Source organism: the organism of the source record quoted next, unplaced genomic scaffold (assembly GCF_019419815.1).
Source record: "Pyrus x bretschneideri cultivar Hongxiangsu unplaced genomic scaffold, Pyrus_bretschneideri_v1 Contig2, whole genome shotgun sequence".
Taxonomy (NCBI): domain Eukaryota; kingdom Viridiplantae; phylum Streptophyta; class Magnoliopsida; order Rosales; family Rosaceae; genus Pyrus; species Pyrus x bretschneideri.
The window spans coordinates 1516300-1534724 of record NW_025999501.1 but is presented as its reverse complement, the minus strand read 5'-3'; the positions used below and the strand labels follow the sequence as shown (position 1 = coordinate 1534724).

Sequence of the window (18425 nt, the reverse complement as noted above, 5' to 3'; positions counted from 1 at the left end):
CATATCTTGGCAGTCAAAGAAACAAAGTTCGGTTTCCAGGAGTTCTACAGAAGCAAAATATAAAGCATTGGCTCACACTGCTGCTGATATAGCCTGGATCAGGTATATTTTGAAGGATTTGGAATTATTTTTGCCTACATCTCCAGTCATTCATTGTGACAATATGTCTGCGATAGCATTGAGTGCAAATCCGATGTTTCATTCTCGAATTTAGCACTTGGATACCGATTACCACTTTGTTCGAGATAGAGTGTAGCAAAGTGACTTGGAAGTTAGCTACATTCCTATTAAAGATCAATCTGCTGACATACTAACCAAGGGGTTACATGGTCCTTCATTTGTCAAGCACTGTTACAATCTTAAACTTGGCAACCCAAGTTAAGATTGAGGGGGGATATTGCCCAGTATTGATTGAATGGTAGTACTTTCTAAAGATTAGATGTGTTGATATGGCAAAAAAATTAGTAAGGTTGTTAGCTAGCTGATGTGGTAGTTAGTTAGAATTGTTGCAGCTATTAGTTAGAGTTGGTGGTGCTAATAGCTTAGAGCGCAATGCAGTTATTGAGCTATATATAAGTGTGTAAACTGTCATTGTAATTCACCCGGTGAAATATTATGAAATTCGTAACTCTCTTTCTCTCTCTGCAACTGCATTCCTTTCTTTCATTCTTCTACAATCCATTAGTTCTTACAGTACTGTTATCAGATATGACATAAATGAGAACGACACACATTTCTTACCATCATTCTCGTACATAAAAATGCTCTCACTTTTCAAGCCTTATAATAATCATTCTAGGATCTGAGTTGGAATTCTTTAATATACGATTTCACGAACTATTACAATACCTTATTTTGTATTTTATTTAAAGATAAAAAAATATTATAATCAGATCCTCTACAAATCATATTACGATACAAATCAAATAATAGAAACTATTTTTGGGAGAAAAATTACAAAACCAAATACAAGATTGATTGTAATCAAGAACACTCAAGTGCTAACTCAATTAATAAAACGCTAGCCACTCTTCTAGGCTTGCCTCACTGTGTTTCGCATAGTCTAAAGGAATCATTATTTTAGTTTATCATTGAAAGATCAACTTTGCAAAAAATCACTAAAATCAGTAAATGTTTAACCCAATTTTGACTTGATAAATAGACGAACACAATATTGTCGACAAATATTGAAATGTTCAAAATAATAATTAGACGACTAAACAATTTCAAATTTGAGTGAATTTTTATAGGTATGATCTAAAAATGATGATCTAAAATGAATGGTTCAACTCTTGAAATTACTTTATAAAGTGTGCCTAAATAAGTGGTTAGTTAAGTTAATGAATGATTAGCAAAACCGTCATATAAATGTGATTAATCGTACTTGAAATTTTGTATGATCTAAGAATGATGATCTAAAATAAATGGTTAAGATCATGAATTACTTTATAAAGTGTGCCTAAATAAGTGGTTAGTTAAGTTATTGAATGATTAGCGTTTGAGGTGCTAAATTAGCAAATCAGTCATATGAATGTGATTAATTGTACTTGAAATATTGTTTTGGTTACTTTGTAATTTTTAGCATGCAAAAGTAGTTTAAAACGAAAATATTTCTCCCATACACATAAAAATCCCATCCATCATCCATGCTTGGTTTTGGTGGCTGGAAATTCTGGCCTCTCGCAGTCGCAGGTACAATTCTTCTGGTACGAAGGATACAATGAGACAGTAAGACGGTACTCCCAACTTCACCAACTCATGTTCTCGAAACGACAAAACTGCCCCTGGTCCCTTCTTAAACGTTCATACATTGCTTTCTTTATCCTCACCTGTCACCATTCCATTTACAAACCATCCACAATTTTCCACCTGTCCTTCCAAATGTAACTGACGTCATTCATGCCGAAATATTACTGTATTTATGTGACATAATTATACTCATATACATGATCTATCTACCTGTATTATATCATTTGTGGTGTATTGCATATCGGTTCACCAATTAGGGTTTACCTTGATGCAGTGATGCTCTCATTAGCCAACTTACGTTGTGTATGTCTAGCACACGACTAACTTTTTCATGTATTAAAAATACGGTCACATGACGTTAATATTTCATTCTAATTACAACAAATAAACTTAATATTTATTAATATATCATAAAGGGGTAATATATCAATGTTATAGTCTACCCTCATTATATAGCATATTCAGGATACACTATGTGCTAGCACCCATAAAAAAAATTTCCAAATGCACAATTATTTCTTCTCTTTTTTGCATAATTTTCTTTTCTTTGTTTTTTCGGCAAAAGCAAAAGAAAAGGAAAAAAAAAAAAAAAGTAATGAATAAGACGTTAGTGGGGATGTTGCGACGTTAACGTTTAGTGCTCTTTGGGAAAATAATGAATATTTTAAGGTGGACAGACGGCTTATGGGTTCCTGCAAACTTGTGCTTAAAAAGCCTCTGAGAAATTTTGTGACAAATGATCAGTGGGAGTGTTGAATTGCCAGGGTCCTCCCAACCCAACCCAGACAACCCAATTCGTCATCTTCCTCCATTAATTCCCACATTTGAAGAAATTAATCAAGATTAATTTGTTGGGTCGGATTGAATGACTCAAGGCTTTGAAATTTCAAGTTATTGTCTATAACGTAATTAAAGTCATCCTCTTTTTTTTTTTTTTTTTTTTTTTTTTCTTGCGAGGAGTTTATATCGTATAATATTACAGCCGCAATTATCTACTTCCCTCCCCAACTTTTTACTGATCTTTATCCACTTCTTGTGGTTATTTAAAGTGTAAGCTTTTCATGTTTTCATGCGTCTTCTTTGCTTTTTGATGTTTCTTCTGGTTTTTGTGGAGGCTTCTACTTCACCATGCAAATCGTTTCCAAGTTTTGAAGGTTCCCAATCATCCAACTTTCTGATACTGTAGTTAACTTAGAAGTTGAGGACAATTTCAAGTTATAATTTGTTTGGATTTTGCTTGTTACCTTATGTGTTTTCAATTTCTGAATTTTCAGGCCATTTTGTAGTCAAGTTTGTCTGTTTAGCGTACCGCAGTTATGTTTTTGATTAAAAGTTTGTAACCGATTCTGTCTGCGCATACCTATGGGCCATATTTATTGGTCTTATTCATGGAGCTGTGAATTTGCAGCAGAGTGGTTATGAAATCTCTTTGTTTACTTGTTTCGTTTGTTGAATTTGTTGATAGAGTATGAGCTATTCATCAACTCAATTTGCCACCTCAAGACAAATGGGGATATACGAGCCATTCCGCCAAATTGGTGTGTGGAAAGAAACCTTCAGAGGTGATCACACCTCTAACACAGCTGCTTCCACAATTCTAGAAGAGGATTCTGGTATCGAAAACAAGGTGAAACCGAAAAACCAATCTTTTGTTCCCTTTTTCTTCAATGTTAGATTCACTTTATTTGTTCTGATTGATGAACTTAAATTAATTTTCTGATTTTGCTTCTTCTAGATTGGATTTGTTTCTCATGAACCCATGCTGCCTTCCGGAAACGGAAATGATCACGAACCGAGCAGATCTGCTGATAAGGTGATATAGCTTTGCTCTCCCTACTGTCTGTCTGTCTTTCTTTCTTTCCAAGCAAGGCAACATATTTGTGTCATGTTTTTGTTATTTATTCATTTATCTCATCAATTATAAAGAAGATCGTACTATCATCGATGCAATTTTTGTTTTTTGTATTCATTTTCGTGTAAGTTGATTATGAAGTGCACATATACACAGGTGCAGCGACGGTTAGAACAAAATCGTGAAGCTGCACGAAAGAGTCGTATGCGAAAAAAGGTGAGTAGGAATCACATGTCTTGATTTATTGGTCTATTTCATTGCTACAACTTGTGAAATTATTTGAATGATTTCTTGTACTACCACAGGCTTATGTTCAACAACTCGAAACAAGCCGCTTAAAATTGGCACAGCTGGAACTGGAAATTGACAGAGTTAGAAAACGGGTGAGTTAAAAGAAGAAACTTTTTTCATCTTTGTTCATGTTACCCGATGCATTTCCTTATTAATCAGAATTGAATTAGTATCATTGGATGAACCCGTAACTGCCTGATTTGCAGGGTGCCTATGCAAGCAGTTCATTAGGTACTAGCCATATGGGATACAATGGAGCTTTGAATTCAGGTTTGTGATTCTGAACTCCTTATATTAATGACCTGATCACTATTTTCCTTTTTTTTATTTTTTTGAGAATTTTTAGGTGATTCTCGTAGATTATTGTGATTATAGTTCCATTCTGTAATTCCATCTGCAAATCTTTGCAGAGATCACTACATTTGAGATGGAATATGTACACTGGGTTGAAGAACAACACAGACAAATTGTTGAACTCAAAAATGCACTGCGTGATCATGCAACAGACATAGAACTTCGAAAACTCGTTGACAGTGGCTTGAACCACTATGCCATTCTTTTCCGAATGAAGGCAGATGCTGCAAGGGCTGATATCTTTTACTTACTGTCTGGCATATGGAGAACACCAGTCGAACGCCATTTTCATTGGATTGGTGGATTTCGCCCGTCGGAGCTGCTAAATGTAACGCTGAACTTAGTTCACATTATTTCTGATGAGTTATAGTACAGTTTTTTTATTGTGTAACATGGTGCATATTGTTTCGCTTTTTCAGATTGTGTTGCCACAGCTTCAACCATTGACTGATCAACAACTTCTGGACTTCTATAACCTGCAGCAATCGTCACAGCAAGCGGAGGATGCGCTATCACAGGGAATGGACAAACTGCAGCAGACTCTGGCATTGAGCATAGCAGCTGATCAAATGAGTGAAGGTATTGGGTGTCAGATGACTTCTGCACTTGAGAAGCTTGAAGCACTAGAGAGCTTCGTGAGCCAGGTGACATCAGATTTCAATAATGGTTTTTGCAATTAGTCTCATAAGTGTAGGGGATTTAATAAAATTGCATATTCAACACTAATTATATTTAGATTATGGGTAATATGTACAAATATAATGGTTACTAACTGCATAAGCCGTATATAAACTCACGTTTAGAGCCCCTTGAGTGTATGTTTAGTGTCCCACTGTCCCTTCAGTTCTATTTTTTGGTAAAAGTTTGTAACCGAACCGTTTTCCCTTAAAAATGCCCCAACACAATTTGACTTAGATTCTGCCATATAAGTTCATGAACTTACTGAAGAATTCAAACTTCAATGGGGTGAGAAATTGTTAATAAGCATAAAGCATGAAATACCTTTTGACAGTTGACCCTTTGTTAATTAGTATGCTGAAGTAGAAAGTATGTTTCTCTTGTCCATGGCAGGCAGATCACCTTCGGCAGCAAACGCTGCAGCAAATGTCTCGAATCCTCACAACACACCAAGCAGCGGAAGGCTTGCTTGCACTGGGGGAGTACTTTCACCGGTTACGTGCCCTCAGTTCTCTATGGACTACTCGTCCCCGTAAACCAACATAGTCAGCTGCAACGTATTCTCCGTAGTTATATGTATTCTTTGTTCCATTAGTATGAACTTTTATCTCCCTGTTTCAGAAGGTGTAACCGTGTAAATATGAAGAAGTTCAGTTCATGAGTGTTACCTATTCATGTAGGTTTTCAAGTTAGGTCTCCAATGAATGTAGCATATACTAAGTTTCTCTAAGGGTAGCATATACTAAGTTTGTCGAGTTATTAGATTGTGGCCACAATTGATATATATATTCCTGTATATGGCCTGATGATTCTGAACAATACATCCACATAAGTCATGCATGGAGGACCCGTTGCATCCAACAATTTTCTCTTTCGCGCGGGAAGGGTAAAATAAACACTAAAACAATATGTTGGAATTCCGAGAATGCCAGGTTAAGAGTTGTTGTATCATAGTTTGGTCTCACTACTTAACCTATGTACGAGGTGAGGAAGCCCTTGGTCTTTTTGTTTTTTGGGTCGAAGAGGAAGCCCTTGTTCTATAAAGGGAGGATCATTTTAGGGATGGCCCTTCATAGCCTCTTTTACTCTATCAAGGGCAAGAAGCCTTTATGTCCATTGTAACATATATTTACATAGTGAAACTGGATCTACACCACATGGATGTAGACCCAACTCAGGATGAACCAGAGTATATCTTGTGTATTCTTTTGTTTGTGTGATTTACGGTCAAAACTAAACTGGCTCAAAATTGATGCGAACTTTTTTGTTACAAAAGTTTGAGCACTAGTGATCTTTCTAGTTAACATTTTACTTTTGATGATCGGCATATCGTGAATCGACTAAATCTTAATTATGTAGTGAATTTTTAGTTTTCTCCTATACCTCAAAGTTATTAGAGTTCATTGTTTACAATCATCCATCAATATAAAATAAACACCTACCACTAAATATTATGCAGTTTATTATCACACGAATGTGCTGCTGAAAAATAAATATACGTTGTGTGCGATATGACGAAAATATTCCTATGAAATTCAGGTTTTGAAAAAGACCAAATATTTGCGTTATTTGTTTTGAGGTATTTGTGGCTTCATAAGGACTGTGTTTTTCTTTTTGGGGTCAAACATGTGAGAACTATGCTTTCAAACTACACATATAGTTACCAATTTTTAATCACAAATAGAGCTAAGGATCTAAACAGAGAATAAGTCAAATAAACCAAGATTTGGTGCCGTTTAATGTATCGGTCTAGTTCTAGTGTTGATTAAAAGTTTGTAACCGGAACAGGTTCTATTTGTTTACATTTGCCTTGTAAAAATGCAGCATTTTAATATTAACTATAATTCTGCTATATAACTTCTTGAACTTATTGAACTAAAACATAGATGAGGTAAGAAATTGTTAATAAGCATAAAGCAGGAAATACCTATTCCCATCTAGATTATCGTATTATCAACTACCACTGTGACAATGGACTCCTTGTTACTTTGCTGAACTGTATACGTTGCTCCGGTAGGAAACGTTGCAGAAAATGTCTCAGATCCTAAACGACGGGCACCAAGCAGCTCGAGGCTTGCTTGCACTGAGGGAGGACTTTCACCGGCTACGTGCCCTCGATTCTCCGTGGACCGTTCGCCCCCGTGAACCGACAGTCAGCTATCACCTAGTCCCCATTGATACATATATTACAGAAGCTGTAAATGTGAAGAAGTTTTAGTGCTTGAGTGTCACCAATTCAAAACACACATATAGGTTTTCAAGTCAAATCTCCATTGTCCAATGCTTGTAGCATATACTAGTTTGATTGAAATGGGAGGGATATTAAGTTATTAACACTAAATAAATGTGTAAATTTGTCTGAAATATCAAGGTTTGTTGAGTTATATTTTAACCTCATTTCTTATATTATTGGGAACTTTGCCTGATTATTTTGAACATTAGATACACAATTTTAAGTCTAGCTAAAAGTTCCGCTTTTGAGCTCAAAAATTGAACTCTGAACATGAAATTCCATGCAAGATTAGGAGAAAAACTTAGTTGAAGTTGTTGTACGAAACATTCTTTTGTGTGACGTGAAAAGAGATACGTATACAATTAGTGTATACAACTACAACAGAAAAAAAATTCTTTGAGGGTAGACTTATGTATACATGAAAAATTATATATGAATGTGCATTCTTGGCCAATAGTTTAATAACAATTATCATGTTATTTAGTATTACAATATAGTTGTATTCATCGTCATTGTAAGTGATATGTCTTAAATTCGATTCTCGTCAATGGTATATTTTGAACAAAATTATTATAGCTAACCCAGTGTAGATTGACATAATAAAAGATAATTCGTAAAATACCATAGTTTTGGGGTACTGTGTTTATTTTTGTTTTCACTTTTGGCGGGTGAGTCCAAGATCCTAACTGTCATGCTGCAGGAAGCCTCTGTCCACAAAAATTTCCCGTGAAAAATATAATAAAAGAGGAAAATATAAAAACCAAAATTACAAATTAAAATGAAAAAAAAGGCAAAAAAAAAAAACCCAGATTCTGAAAAATATTCATTATCAGAAGTTCAGAACCTTTCCACTTCCTTGACGCCTTCAACCTTCGCAGCCCAAATTGAAAACCCCAATTTCCATTTCCAATTTGATTGTGTCCAATTCTTTCCAAATTGGTCGGATCTCCGATCTGACAGGCTGAGATATTAGCTGAAGAGAACAAAACAATGAGCAATTTGAGAACCATCTGTCGGCCGCACACGGTCTTCACGTCCTTCGTGTGTTGCAGACACCAAGCTCGCTTCGGCTCTAGGGTTTCATTTCGAAACCCTAATTGCGGTCCTCGCTTTCCGCCGGTGTCCGATTTTGCGAGATTGAATTGGGGCGGCTCGTGGTCCCGGGTCAATCAGAGAAGGACGGTGGTTAGGGCTTCCAGTTGGGACCATCCCAAATCTCCCTACGAAACTCTTGGTAATTGGATAAAGCTTCAACCTTTGATTTTAAAAAAAAAAAATCTGGAATTTGTAACATATTTATTGTCTTTAACTTTCTAATTTTTGGATTTTGTTTTTTGAAAATCAGAATTAGAGAGGGACGCTGACGATGACCAGATAAAGATTGCTTACAGACGGTTGGCCAAGTTTTATCATCCAGATGGTATGCTCCCTTGTCTTGTTTCGAAATTCTTTTCGAATTTTTCGATTTCATATCTGTAATTTGCTACTTTGCTAGTGGTGTTATGTGTTAATCACAAATCAAAAGAAATACTTTGTAAGAAGATAATGTATGTAAACAATTGTTGGTTTAATATGGTGAAACCCTTCAGTAAAATCGTCATTAATTTCAACTTGAAGAATCTTTGCAATTTGTGTGCAACAAAGTTATTGTGCAAAAGGGCTTATGACATTGGAAGTTGTTTTTATTCCTTACGGCTGCGTTTGAGGCCTAGATTTGGAATTGGATAACTGACTAGAGTAAGAAACGAAGGCCATTCCAAATTTTGTCCAAGTTGAAGGAGGATAAGGTTTCTGACTAATCTATCTAATTCTTTCAACTTGTTCAAATTTTGAAGTTGGCATCCATTTCTTCCCTCATATTCCTCGAATCCAATTCTAGTCTCCAAGAGTGGTTTAATTTTCATGTGATTTTTTTTTAAAAAAAAAAAACTGATATCAGGCATATTGCTTATCGTCTTTCCTTGTGTGTTAGATTGCTGCATGTATTGGTTTCTAGGTGTAAAAAAGTTAGATTATCAGTAAATGTGCTCTTCCTAATATTTTGTGCCATTTCCTATGGTCTATTAGCTTTTGCTTGAACGTTCAAAATTGATTTCTTTCCGTTTTCAAGTCTATGATGGTAGAGGGACTCTAGAGGAGGGGGAAACAGCTGAAGCTAGATTTATTAAGATTCAAGCTGCTTATGAGTTGCTCATGGATGACGAGAAGAGGGAACAATATGATAGGGATAACCGACTCAACCCAATGAAAGTAAGATTTGTAGTTTGCATATAAGTTGCCTTGTAGTTTCTTGCTTATATTTTTAGGATAGATACAGGAAAATGTAGAGTAGATTCATGATTTGTAAACAGATCAGCTTGTATGTTTTTTTAGTAACGGAATCTTTGTGTGCACTGTTATATCAGGCATCTCAAGCATGGATGGAGTGGCTAATAAAGAAGCGAAAAGCTTTTGATCAGCGAGGTGATATGGCAATAGCTGCTTGGCAAGAGCAACAGCAGCGTGAGATGAATATTCGTGCACGTCGACTTTCTCGTTCCAAGGTATAGAATCATTCTCCTAGTACACGAATCAGCTGTGAAGAATAGTTTCGGTAGTCGGAAATAAAAATGGAATTTCTGTATTCAAACGGTTTGATAAATGCTGCAAAGCTCTGCCCTTTGCCGGATGCGCAAAACATCGACGGCGATCTGTACTCTTATCATTACTGATCAAACACTATGTTCAGAAGCTCGTGCTTCTCTCTGTGATCTATTGTTTGAAATTATAGTAAAGCTTTTGTGTTCTTTTGTTTTGGCTGCGTTTCTCGTCTTATGGCCTAAGATCAATGTATTTGACATCCAGGTTGACCCAGATGAAGAGAAGAGAATCCTGGCAAGAGAAAAAAAGGCCTCGGCAGAGTATTTCTCCAGTACCCTCAAGCGACACACACTAGTCTTAAAGAAAAGGGACCTAATGCGAAAGAAAGCAGAGGAAGACAAGAAAAAGCTCATCGGTCAGCTTTTAGCCGCGGAGGGACTTGAGCTTGACACACAGGACGAAGAAAAACGGTAGAGCAAGATTTCCTCTTTGGCTTCTGACAGTGTAATTTGTACTATAGAATACACTTTGTAACGGCCGCTGAAGACAAATCCGTCCGTACTTATATTCAACAACGAGAGAAAAATTAATCTGTATATATCTTTCGTTGAAGAAATTTATAGAAATTAATGAAAAAAATCCCATTTAATTATATCAGTGCATCCGTTCTCGTGCACCTGTGTTGATATGCTTCAAATAGATCTATCAAAAGTTCACCAGGTCTCTGCATCAAGAGTACAAGTAATTTGATTGCTTTGAAGAGCAAATTTGTTCTGCAATCTTTTGCTCGAACGTAGTACGCTGACATAAACAGCTACATTCTACGCTGACATAAAACAGCTACCTTGAACAGAATAGGAACTGTTTGTTGCACTGGTCCGCTGTCGGATGAAATCAAGCACACTTACCATAAATCAGGATTCTCGAGATAAGCCGAATGTCTTCCCACGATAAGGTCAATAAGCGGTTTCTCCACATCATCAACACCCAGAGACTGGTTTCGGCGAACTGATATCTTTTCATTGCGTCTGACAACTACAACCTCTTCCTTGCGGGTTGAAAGCTCATTTGCTACAACCATATGCACCTTGTACTTCTTAAGAGCCATATCAGCCTTCTCCAAAAGAATCTTCGAATCCGTCTCTAGCTGTTTAGGCAAGCATGTCAAAGGTTTTTAACTCCAAAAAGTAATACTGCATCTTGTAATCTGTCAAAAACTTTTAGCAGATGAAAATTATATGACAAAGCTAAAAGGGTAAGGGGTATGATTTTGATTATTTAGAGGTACACATATATGACTGCATCATGCATGTCGAGGAAGATCTGTTAAACGAAAAGCCCCTACCAGAAATATGTCATTTTCAGGTTACTGCTACCCAGCCACGCCCTCAACCCTTCTCGACCAAAAAAAAAAAAAAAATCTCATATAGATAGTCTATGGATGCAAGTAAAAAATAGCTCTTCCGCTAAAGTGCAGCAAGTGAACTAATGAATGGAAATGCCAGTAATTAGAAATAAGCAGAAGCTTCTATCTAACCTTAAATGATATACAGAAGGCCGTTGGCGCCCAGTCTTTCCTCAGCACTAATAGCATCTTTGGCACCTGAACAAGTCGCATGTCCAATGGACCAGATCCTGACTGAATTTTGTGTTCTGCCTGCACAATCATGCTTTGCTAAGAAGTGGTGCAGCTAATGCTTAGACTTGGATGAAACTTATACGCGACACAAGATGGAGTATTATGATTCTTTTTCCTTAATTTCATAAGCAACTTTCGGACCACTGATCTCCTTATATAACAGTTTTTTCATTCAAACAAGCGATTAATTAAACATCCAGGATTCACATGTCAACCCATTCCTATATATTCAGAGGAATATTGTGATCATAAACATGTCCTGTATAAATTTGCAAAGGACTGGATTATGTTATCTAACTGCAGAGATTCATATATAAGCCCTTAAAGAAATGCTACCAAGCTTCCAAAATTCACAATCAAGTCATTTCTACGCATTTCAAATTTCTAAAAGGGGTAGCTTTTGTCATCTGTCGATTGGGTTACAGAATGCAGCCAGAGCAAGTATGACATAACTTTTCAATATATTAAACCATTACCATGCTTTTCCAAGGAACATAAAAGTCAGACACTGCAGCTGCAAGGTAAAGAATTGCATGTGGCCCGAGACTTCTTATTGAAAAAGCAATCATCTGCAACATCTGCCCAAAATGCAAAGACAGATTAGTCAAGCATAGGAGGATAACTGTTATATCTAAAACAACCAGACACTCAAATATGGCTGTGAAGGGAAGTTAATAACCAACTGAAGCGAACCTGAAGATACTCAAATATGGTTGTGAAGGGAAGTTTTAACAAGAGGCCTCCTGTTACTGCCTGCAACAGAATAAATCCCCACATATAAAGGAAGTAAAATATGCAATAAGTAAATACATATAATACTCAATGAAAGATAAATATAAGTGGTCGTACAGCATGACTTTCAGTGATGGCATTCCTCACTGCTTCCGAATGTGACTGGCACACTGGAAATATAATACAAGATTTAGTCATCTCAATAAGGACTGTCAAAGATATGTATAATATTGTCAGATTTAACTTTCGACATCACCACAAAGCTGCAAATAAAACTTCAAAAATTCCTGTCTCCCATCTCCCCAAAACCCAATCATCAAGCACAAAACCAACTCTGATAATTAACTCTACAATCAAATCCTATAATAGCATACAAAAATCTAATATCATAGTTACTCACACAAACATGTCAAAACAAATGGAAACATCAATGTAGCTGACAAGCAGAAAGTTTGACATCTCTATTACTAATGCAGACAAAAACAGCTTGGTTTTCCTCTGATAATTGAGTTCTTGTTTTTTAAATTTTTCCTCAAGAACAGCCTCAAAAGCTAGAGTCTTCAGGGCTTAATTACTCTAACCTTTTGGATATAACCTTCCAGCCTGCTTTCTAAGCTGAGTTCAATCAGCCTACTCTATGATACGAGACCAATCACACTCTTCTTTTGGGTATAGTCACTCATCTAAGAGTTTTAATGACTTAGCACTACGCGCATGTATGCCTAGGCATTTTAATCAAGCCACTAGCATCTTACGGAACTTTAACCTGCACATTGCGGTTGGCTCTAATTCCAATAGTCAAGAATCAACCAGTACTCAAAAGCTATTGCCATCAAGGAGTCAAAAGCTTATTACATTGCCTTTAAGGTTTGTAAGAGACTCATTGTTAGCTAGGGCATCAATATTACTTATTTGAGAAATGTAATTAAATATCCATTGCACAATGACTGTGTTTCTATCTCATGCCTTTTCTCAAGGTAGAAGTAATTTGTTGCTAATGTACTGGTATTCAAGAAGTTAAGTATCATTCTTGATCCCTAAACTAGAGAGAAGGAAACATAAGTTTCTCTCCCGTCATCCATGTCCATTTTTTGTTCTACATAGAAAGAGAAAAGACACATATAATCATTTTGCAAACACTAACTACAAACCGTTAATATTTGAGTCATCCGTATATTCAAAACATTCAAGCAAAGGATCAGCGGGAAGTGATCTGCAATATGGCTGGCAAGTACCCCTGCATAACATTGTGGAATAATCCAAAAAGTTTAGTTACAATTCTCTTCTATCGTGTTAAATTGTTGAAATGACCAAATGATATGTAAAATGGTAGAATCAGAAATTACCTTCGATATAGAAAAATAACAGCATAACCTGCCTTCAAAAAGTACCTGCAACGTTACAGATAAGTCTAATCCATAAGTCAGTATTACTAAAGAATGCATACTTATTGATTTGCAGAGTGATATACTCTGTGGATGCTGCTCCCCTGTGACCTGAGCTGAAGTTGTCGATGTAGCGAACACATCGTTGCTCCAGAGGAATGGTGGTGCCACCTGATGTCACACACACAACCCTCCTAGCTCCTCCACTTCCTACATCACATTTCAAATCAATCAAAATCCACTTAACCATACTCTATCACCCAGAAAAAGAAACGACAAATATAAATGCGACAAATCAAAAGGTAAACATACCAGAAGGTGTCGAATTCTTCTTCACAAATCCCTCAAGCTTTCCAATGATATCATCACTGTTCTTCAAAGGAGGAGCTGAGTCGAAAAATGACTTGATTTCAGCATCCGGTATTTCTTTTTGAGCTTCCAACCCTTTTGATAAAGCCATTTGAGGTTGCCCTACAGCCAATTCCTTGTCAAAACCCACAAAAAACCCTCAATTTTCACATAAACATAATTAATAACCATATATAAGTAGGAAAAGGACTAAAAGATCAGATTTTTATCATGTTAGAAATGATACGGAATAAAACCCATTGTTTTCAGATAAATATTGACCACACAAAGTGTTAAAAAAAAAAAACCCAAGGATCATGAGTTAGGTGACTGTAAATTGGGGAAAATATACCCCTTAAATTCCCAAAGGCCACATATGTATGATGGGATTTCAAACCAGAACTTCACTACAAATCAGAAAAAATAAAAAATTAGTCATGAAATTCCACAATATATTTGAATTGAGAGCAAATTCAAAATTCGAAAGCAGAGCAATGATCCAAATTCGAAAATTTCCCAAAACGAAAACTACCTGCAGTGAGAGAGCTGAGAGCAGCTGCTGAAAATCGAATCGAAGTGGGTTTGTCTTTTGGTTCTGTGATTCAATATTCTGGGAAGTATCGAACGGTGAAACGTTTCGTAGCCGTTGATTCCCGCGAAAATATAAAGGATAAAAACAAAGTTTTTTAACTTTTTAACGACCTCTCAACTGTTTTTTTTTTTTTTTGTTTACAGTAGAGGGTAAAATATCCAAGGTCAATGTGATGAAAATTAAATAAAAATTAAACAGCACCACAATTAAATAAAAAATAAAAATAAACCGAAGAAACCTGAAATTGAAGTTGCGGTGTTCGGATGTTTCTTGGGGGCAGAGGGACACGAGCTTGATTTTGTTAGGCCATCTCCAATCTTGCTGAGAGTTCATTTTAGCCCTTTTTAAAAAAATTAATATTTTAATAAACAGTGTATGATCATATTTTTTACCATCTCCAACCGAGGAATCAGAGGGCCATATGCCAAACATAGCCCTGTGACAAAAAATCATTTCTAATCGAGGCTACAGGGCCAAATATAATTTATTATTTAATTTAAAAACTACAACTAAAATTTAAAAAATACAACTTATATATTTCAAGTCAAATGTAAGAGGTTTTATTTAGAGTATAAAAAATAAAAAAATAAAAAAGGAAGTGGGTGGGAGAGTCCCACATCAGCTGTCGGAGAGAAAGTATAAAAAAAAAACTAAAAAAAAAATGGAAGTGGGTGGGAGTCGCACATCTGCTGTGAGAGAGATTTGAGCAAGTACTAAAGCCTGTAAAAAGAACACTCAAACATTCAACTAAACATACTTTTTGGGCCTATAATTAAATATTTTTAAAAAAAATTTGGTCCAAAAAAAATAAATTCAAATAACGATAACTGATGTCAGCTAGTTGTTGGTTTCAAATTTATGGCCTTGCCCGGGGCTAGTTGGCTAGCTCCTTTGGGCCAGCTGGTTGGCCATTTTTTGTCTCGTGAGGTCCACGAGCCCTTTGGCTTGGCCCTCAGTTGGAGACAATTTTTGGGCTATTTATTTAACTCTCTGGACCATTCGGTTAGAGATGGTCTTATGGTGTTGGCTGGATGTGTGAGTGTGACCAGAGTTGTTGTAGTAAAATGGTCCAAAAGTAATTTAGTGGTATTCTTCTTAATAGTATGATTAGATGGTATTTCTCTTTACTATAAGTGAGAAATCAAGACAGGTGGCCTAATGGAAAAGTGCGAACCACAAGTCCCTAAAGAAAAAGGTTATAAGTTCGATACTTTGTAAGTTGTAAATCTACTTGATCGTGGCCACAAGTAGAGTGCAATTCCGAACTTGATTCTTTCAAACCCAAAAATGGTGAATAATCATGATTCCCTACCAATTGTCTCTTTGTTTAGAAAAAACAAAAATAATTTAGTTGAGTAAGTTTTTTCAATTTTTTTTTAATACACACTAATATTTATTGAATAAACTTGTACTTACACTCTAGAGTACATCAAAGACCTCAAAAATTGTAAAAGGAAAAAAGCATGGGACACTGTTCACCACCCTAAAACTTTGGTGTGTACTCACCATATACCTAATCATTTGTCACACATCATTTCAATTAACATTGGTTAATTTTTTCAAAATTGCAAAAGTAATATTTAATGTGAAAGTTAACTAGAGTTAAGTGAAATGACATCTGACAAATAATTAAATGTATGATAAGCATACACTATAGTTATGACAGTGGGCAAAAATGCTCCAACTTTTTAAACATAAGGTTTGATGCGGTACTGGGTGTATGAGTGTGAGTTGTTGTAGTAAAGTAGTCCAAAAATAATTTATTGGTATTCCTCTTAATACTACAATTTGTATTTTTCTTTACTTATAAGTGAGAAACCACGATAAGTGGCCCAATGGTAAAGCGTGAGCAACTGCTTCCTAAAGAAAAAAAAAAAAGGTATTGAGTTCGATACGTTGCAAGACCTAAAAAGGGTGAATAATCATAATACGCCATTAGTTGTTTTCCTTTTAAAAAAAAACAAAAAGAATTAGTTGAGTAAGGTTTTTTTCTATTTAGTTTAACACAGACTAATATTTATTGATTAGACCTATAGTTACATTGAAAACGTCTCCAATACATCAAAGACACCAAAAACTCTAAAAGGAAAAAAGAACAGGACATTCCTAAGTGGTACATGCTGACTTTGGATGAAATGAGGGTTTAGGCTAAGTGGTAAATGCTGAACTCAATACCAAATTAGGCTGTTCATTTTGTGGTTTAACCTAATTCTTCCTCTTTTTAGTTAAAAATATCTATGTACTAAAAATAAAAATAAAATTGGATGAAATGAGTAGAAATTAGACATTAAGGGTGCATTTGTTGTACCGGATTATCTCAGACTGGACTAGCTTCAAGGATTAAGCTGGATTGGCTTAGACTGGACTAAGCTGGATTGGCTTAGACTGGACTAAGCTGGACTGACTTAGTGAAGCGTTTGATGTAGTGTCGGACTAAGAAGTAGAATAATGAAAATAGTTTCATTTTTTTGACCAAATAAAAAAGTTCCATTTTAATTCCTTTTATATTAAGATTATTAATAATTTACCAAAAACAACACTCAAACTCCAAGGCTCTGCATCTGCATCCAAAGCCTTGCATCTGCATCAAATTGTTGACTTGATAGGAAATAGACGAGCATCACATGCTGGGGCACACAATTCTTTGTCTTTAATACTACTTTCCAATCACAAATTGCACCTAATTATCGTTTTACTTTTCTCACAGGACAACTAATTACCATTTTACTTGGCTCACATTCAGAAGCTTCTTGGATGCTGCCTCCTTCATGGAGTTAACCACAACATCATGAACCTGAAAAACTTTAATACGACAAGCATTGAAATGCATGGAGAACTCACTGCAACAAACCGATAATAAATATTCAAAAACAAACAGCGGAAAGCCCATTTGTTCCACAACGTTTGAAAAACATGTAAAATGTAGGATCTAAGAACATTGTTGCCATCTCTCTGTCGTTCCTACTCGAGTGCACATTATACACCACCCTTCCTTACAAGAACATTATGCAATCAGTAAACCATATATGTGGAGCCAAAAATAATCAAGAGGCGACATGTGGATTTTTAGGTGAAGAGGACAAAATTACCCTTGAAACACACCGGGTTTCCTACACGCGAGAGGCGGAGAATCATCCATCAACCGAGTCAAGAGTGCCCAAAATAGGTAACAAGTTCAAAATCCATCTTCTCAAATCCCTTCTACCAGGTAACTCTCATAACCTATTTCATTCCATATATTTTTACCTTTTTTTCCCTCTTTTAGCTAATCAATTAGCTATCATTCCATAACTTGCAAAATATTCCACATAAATTACATAACCTCCAAAATATTCATTCCAAAAATGTGTTAATTGGCTAATTAATGTATTAATTACCTAATTAATCCATTAATTGCCAAATAACTCACACATTAAACCACAAAATAATTAATCCATTAATTGCCAAATAACGCACACATTAAACCACAAAATGCACACAAAAAGCATCCCAAAGGCCGGCCACCTTTTCTCCAAAGGGGACCGACCATGCCCTATATACACTACCCATTTTTCTCTAAAAACCTAGTTCCACACTTTTGTAAAACTCCAAAAACTCTCCAAACACTTTTTCTCTCTAAATTCTAACTTTGGCATCGGAGGTTCTTCGGCCAAAGCCCCCCGCCATTCATCGTGGGCGTGTGAGACTCTTGGCCTTGACCTAAGGTGTTAATTGTTTTGTAGGTGCAATTTTGTCCAAGATCAAGAAGGCGGAAATTTGCATCCACAAATTGGTGTTTTCATTGAGAGTTGAAGTACACACACTCGTAGAAGACTCTCGCATAAAAGGTTTTTCTCTATTTTTTCTTGTCCGTTTTTATATTTTCGTACGTTCTTATTATTAGAATTTTTTATTTGCAAAGATTCTTTGATAAAATGTAAAAAAGAAATACAATGGCTAGAGATTTAGAAAATTCTGCAAGTGAAAATTCCAATATTCAAGAAATGGGACCG

General features: G+C 35.9%; 3 protein-coding genes across 11 annotated transcripts; 2 read left to right on the top strand and 1 right to left on the bottom strand.

Moving 5' to 3' along the window:
• The first annotated feature begins 2441 nt into the window (after positions 1–2441).
• LOC103957003 (transcription factor TGA7) lies at positions 2442–6116 on the top strand. Of its 5 annotated transcripts, XM_048582938.1 has the most exons (10): positions 2670–2903; positions 3024–3081; positions 3215–3376; positions 3485–3562; positions 3758–3817; positions 3907–3984; positions 4099–4162; positions 4303–4574; positions 4666–4890; positions 5318–6116. In XM_048582938.1, the coding sequence occupies exons 3-10, from the start codon at positions 3218–3220 to the stop codon at positions 5468–5470; spliced, it is 1089 nt and encodes a 362-aa protein (XP_048438895.1). In that variant the 5' UTR covers positions 2670–2903; positions 3024–3081; positions 3215–3217; the 3' UTR covers positions 5471–6116. The 5 variants fall into 5 exon arrangements, with proteins under 5 accessions (XP_048438896.1, XP_048438893.1, XP_048438895.1 ...); XM_048582939.1 differs by lacking the exons at positions 2670–2903; positions 3024–3081 and adding an exon at positions 2442–2639; XM_048582936.1 differs by lacking the exons at positions 2670–2903; positions 3024–3081 and adding an exon at positions 2442–2654.
• A 1817-nt stretch (positions 6117–7933) lies between these two features.
• LOC125476697 (uncharacterized J domain-containing protein C4H3.01-like) lies at positions 7934–10389 on the top strand. Its single transcript, XM_048583068.1, has 5 exons — positions 7934–8391; positions 8503–8577; positions 9268–9407; positions 9563–9700; positions 10002–10389. Exons 1-5 carry the CDS (start codon positions 8148–8150, stop codon positions 10209–10211), a joined length of 807 nt encoding a protein of 268 aa, XP_048439025.1. The 5' UTR covers positions 7934–8147; the 3' UTR covers positions 10212–10389.
• Positions 10390–10462: 73 nt separating this feature from the next.
• On the bottom strand, positions 10463–14581 carry LOC103936128 (phosphopantothenate--cysteine ligase 2). 5 transcript variants are annotated; one of them, XM_009345969.3, is made up of 11 exons: positions 14374–14578; positions 14194–14248; positions 13806–13964; positions 13580–13703; positions 13455–13499; positions 13260–13345; positions 12226–12278; positions 12070–12129; positions 11853–11954; positions 11275–11394; positions 10463–10884 (listed from the first exon to the last, which is right to left on the bottom strand). In XM_009345969.3, exons 3-11 carry the CDS (start codon positions 13951–13953, stop codon positions 10642–10644), a joined length of 981 nt encoding a protein of 326 aa, XP_009344244.2. In that variant the 5' UTR covers positions 13954–13964; positions 14194–14248; positions 14374–14578; the 3' UTR covers positions 10463–10641. The 5 variants fall into 5 exon arrangements, with proteins under 5 accessions (XP_009344244.2, XP_009344242.2, XP_009344246.2 ...); XM_009345967.3 differs by having other exon boundaries at positions 13806–13977; positions 14374–14577; XM_009345971.3 differs by lacking the exon at positions 14194–14248.
• Positions 14582–18425: the final 3844 nt, after the last annotated feature.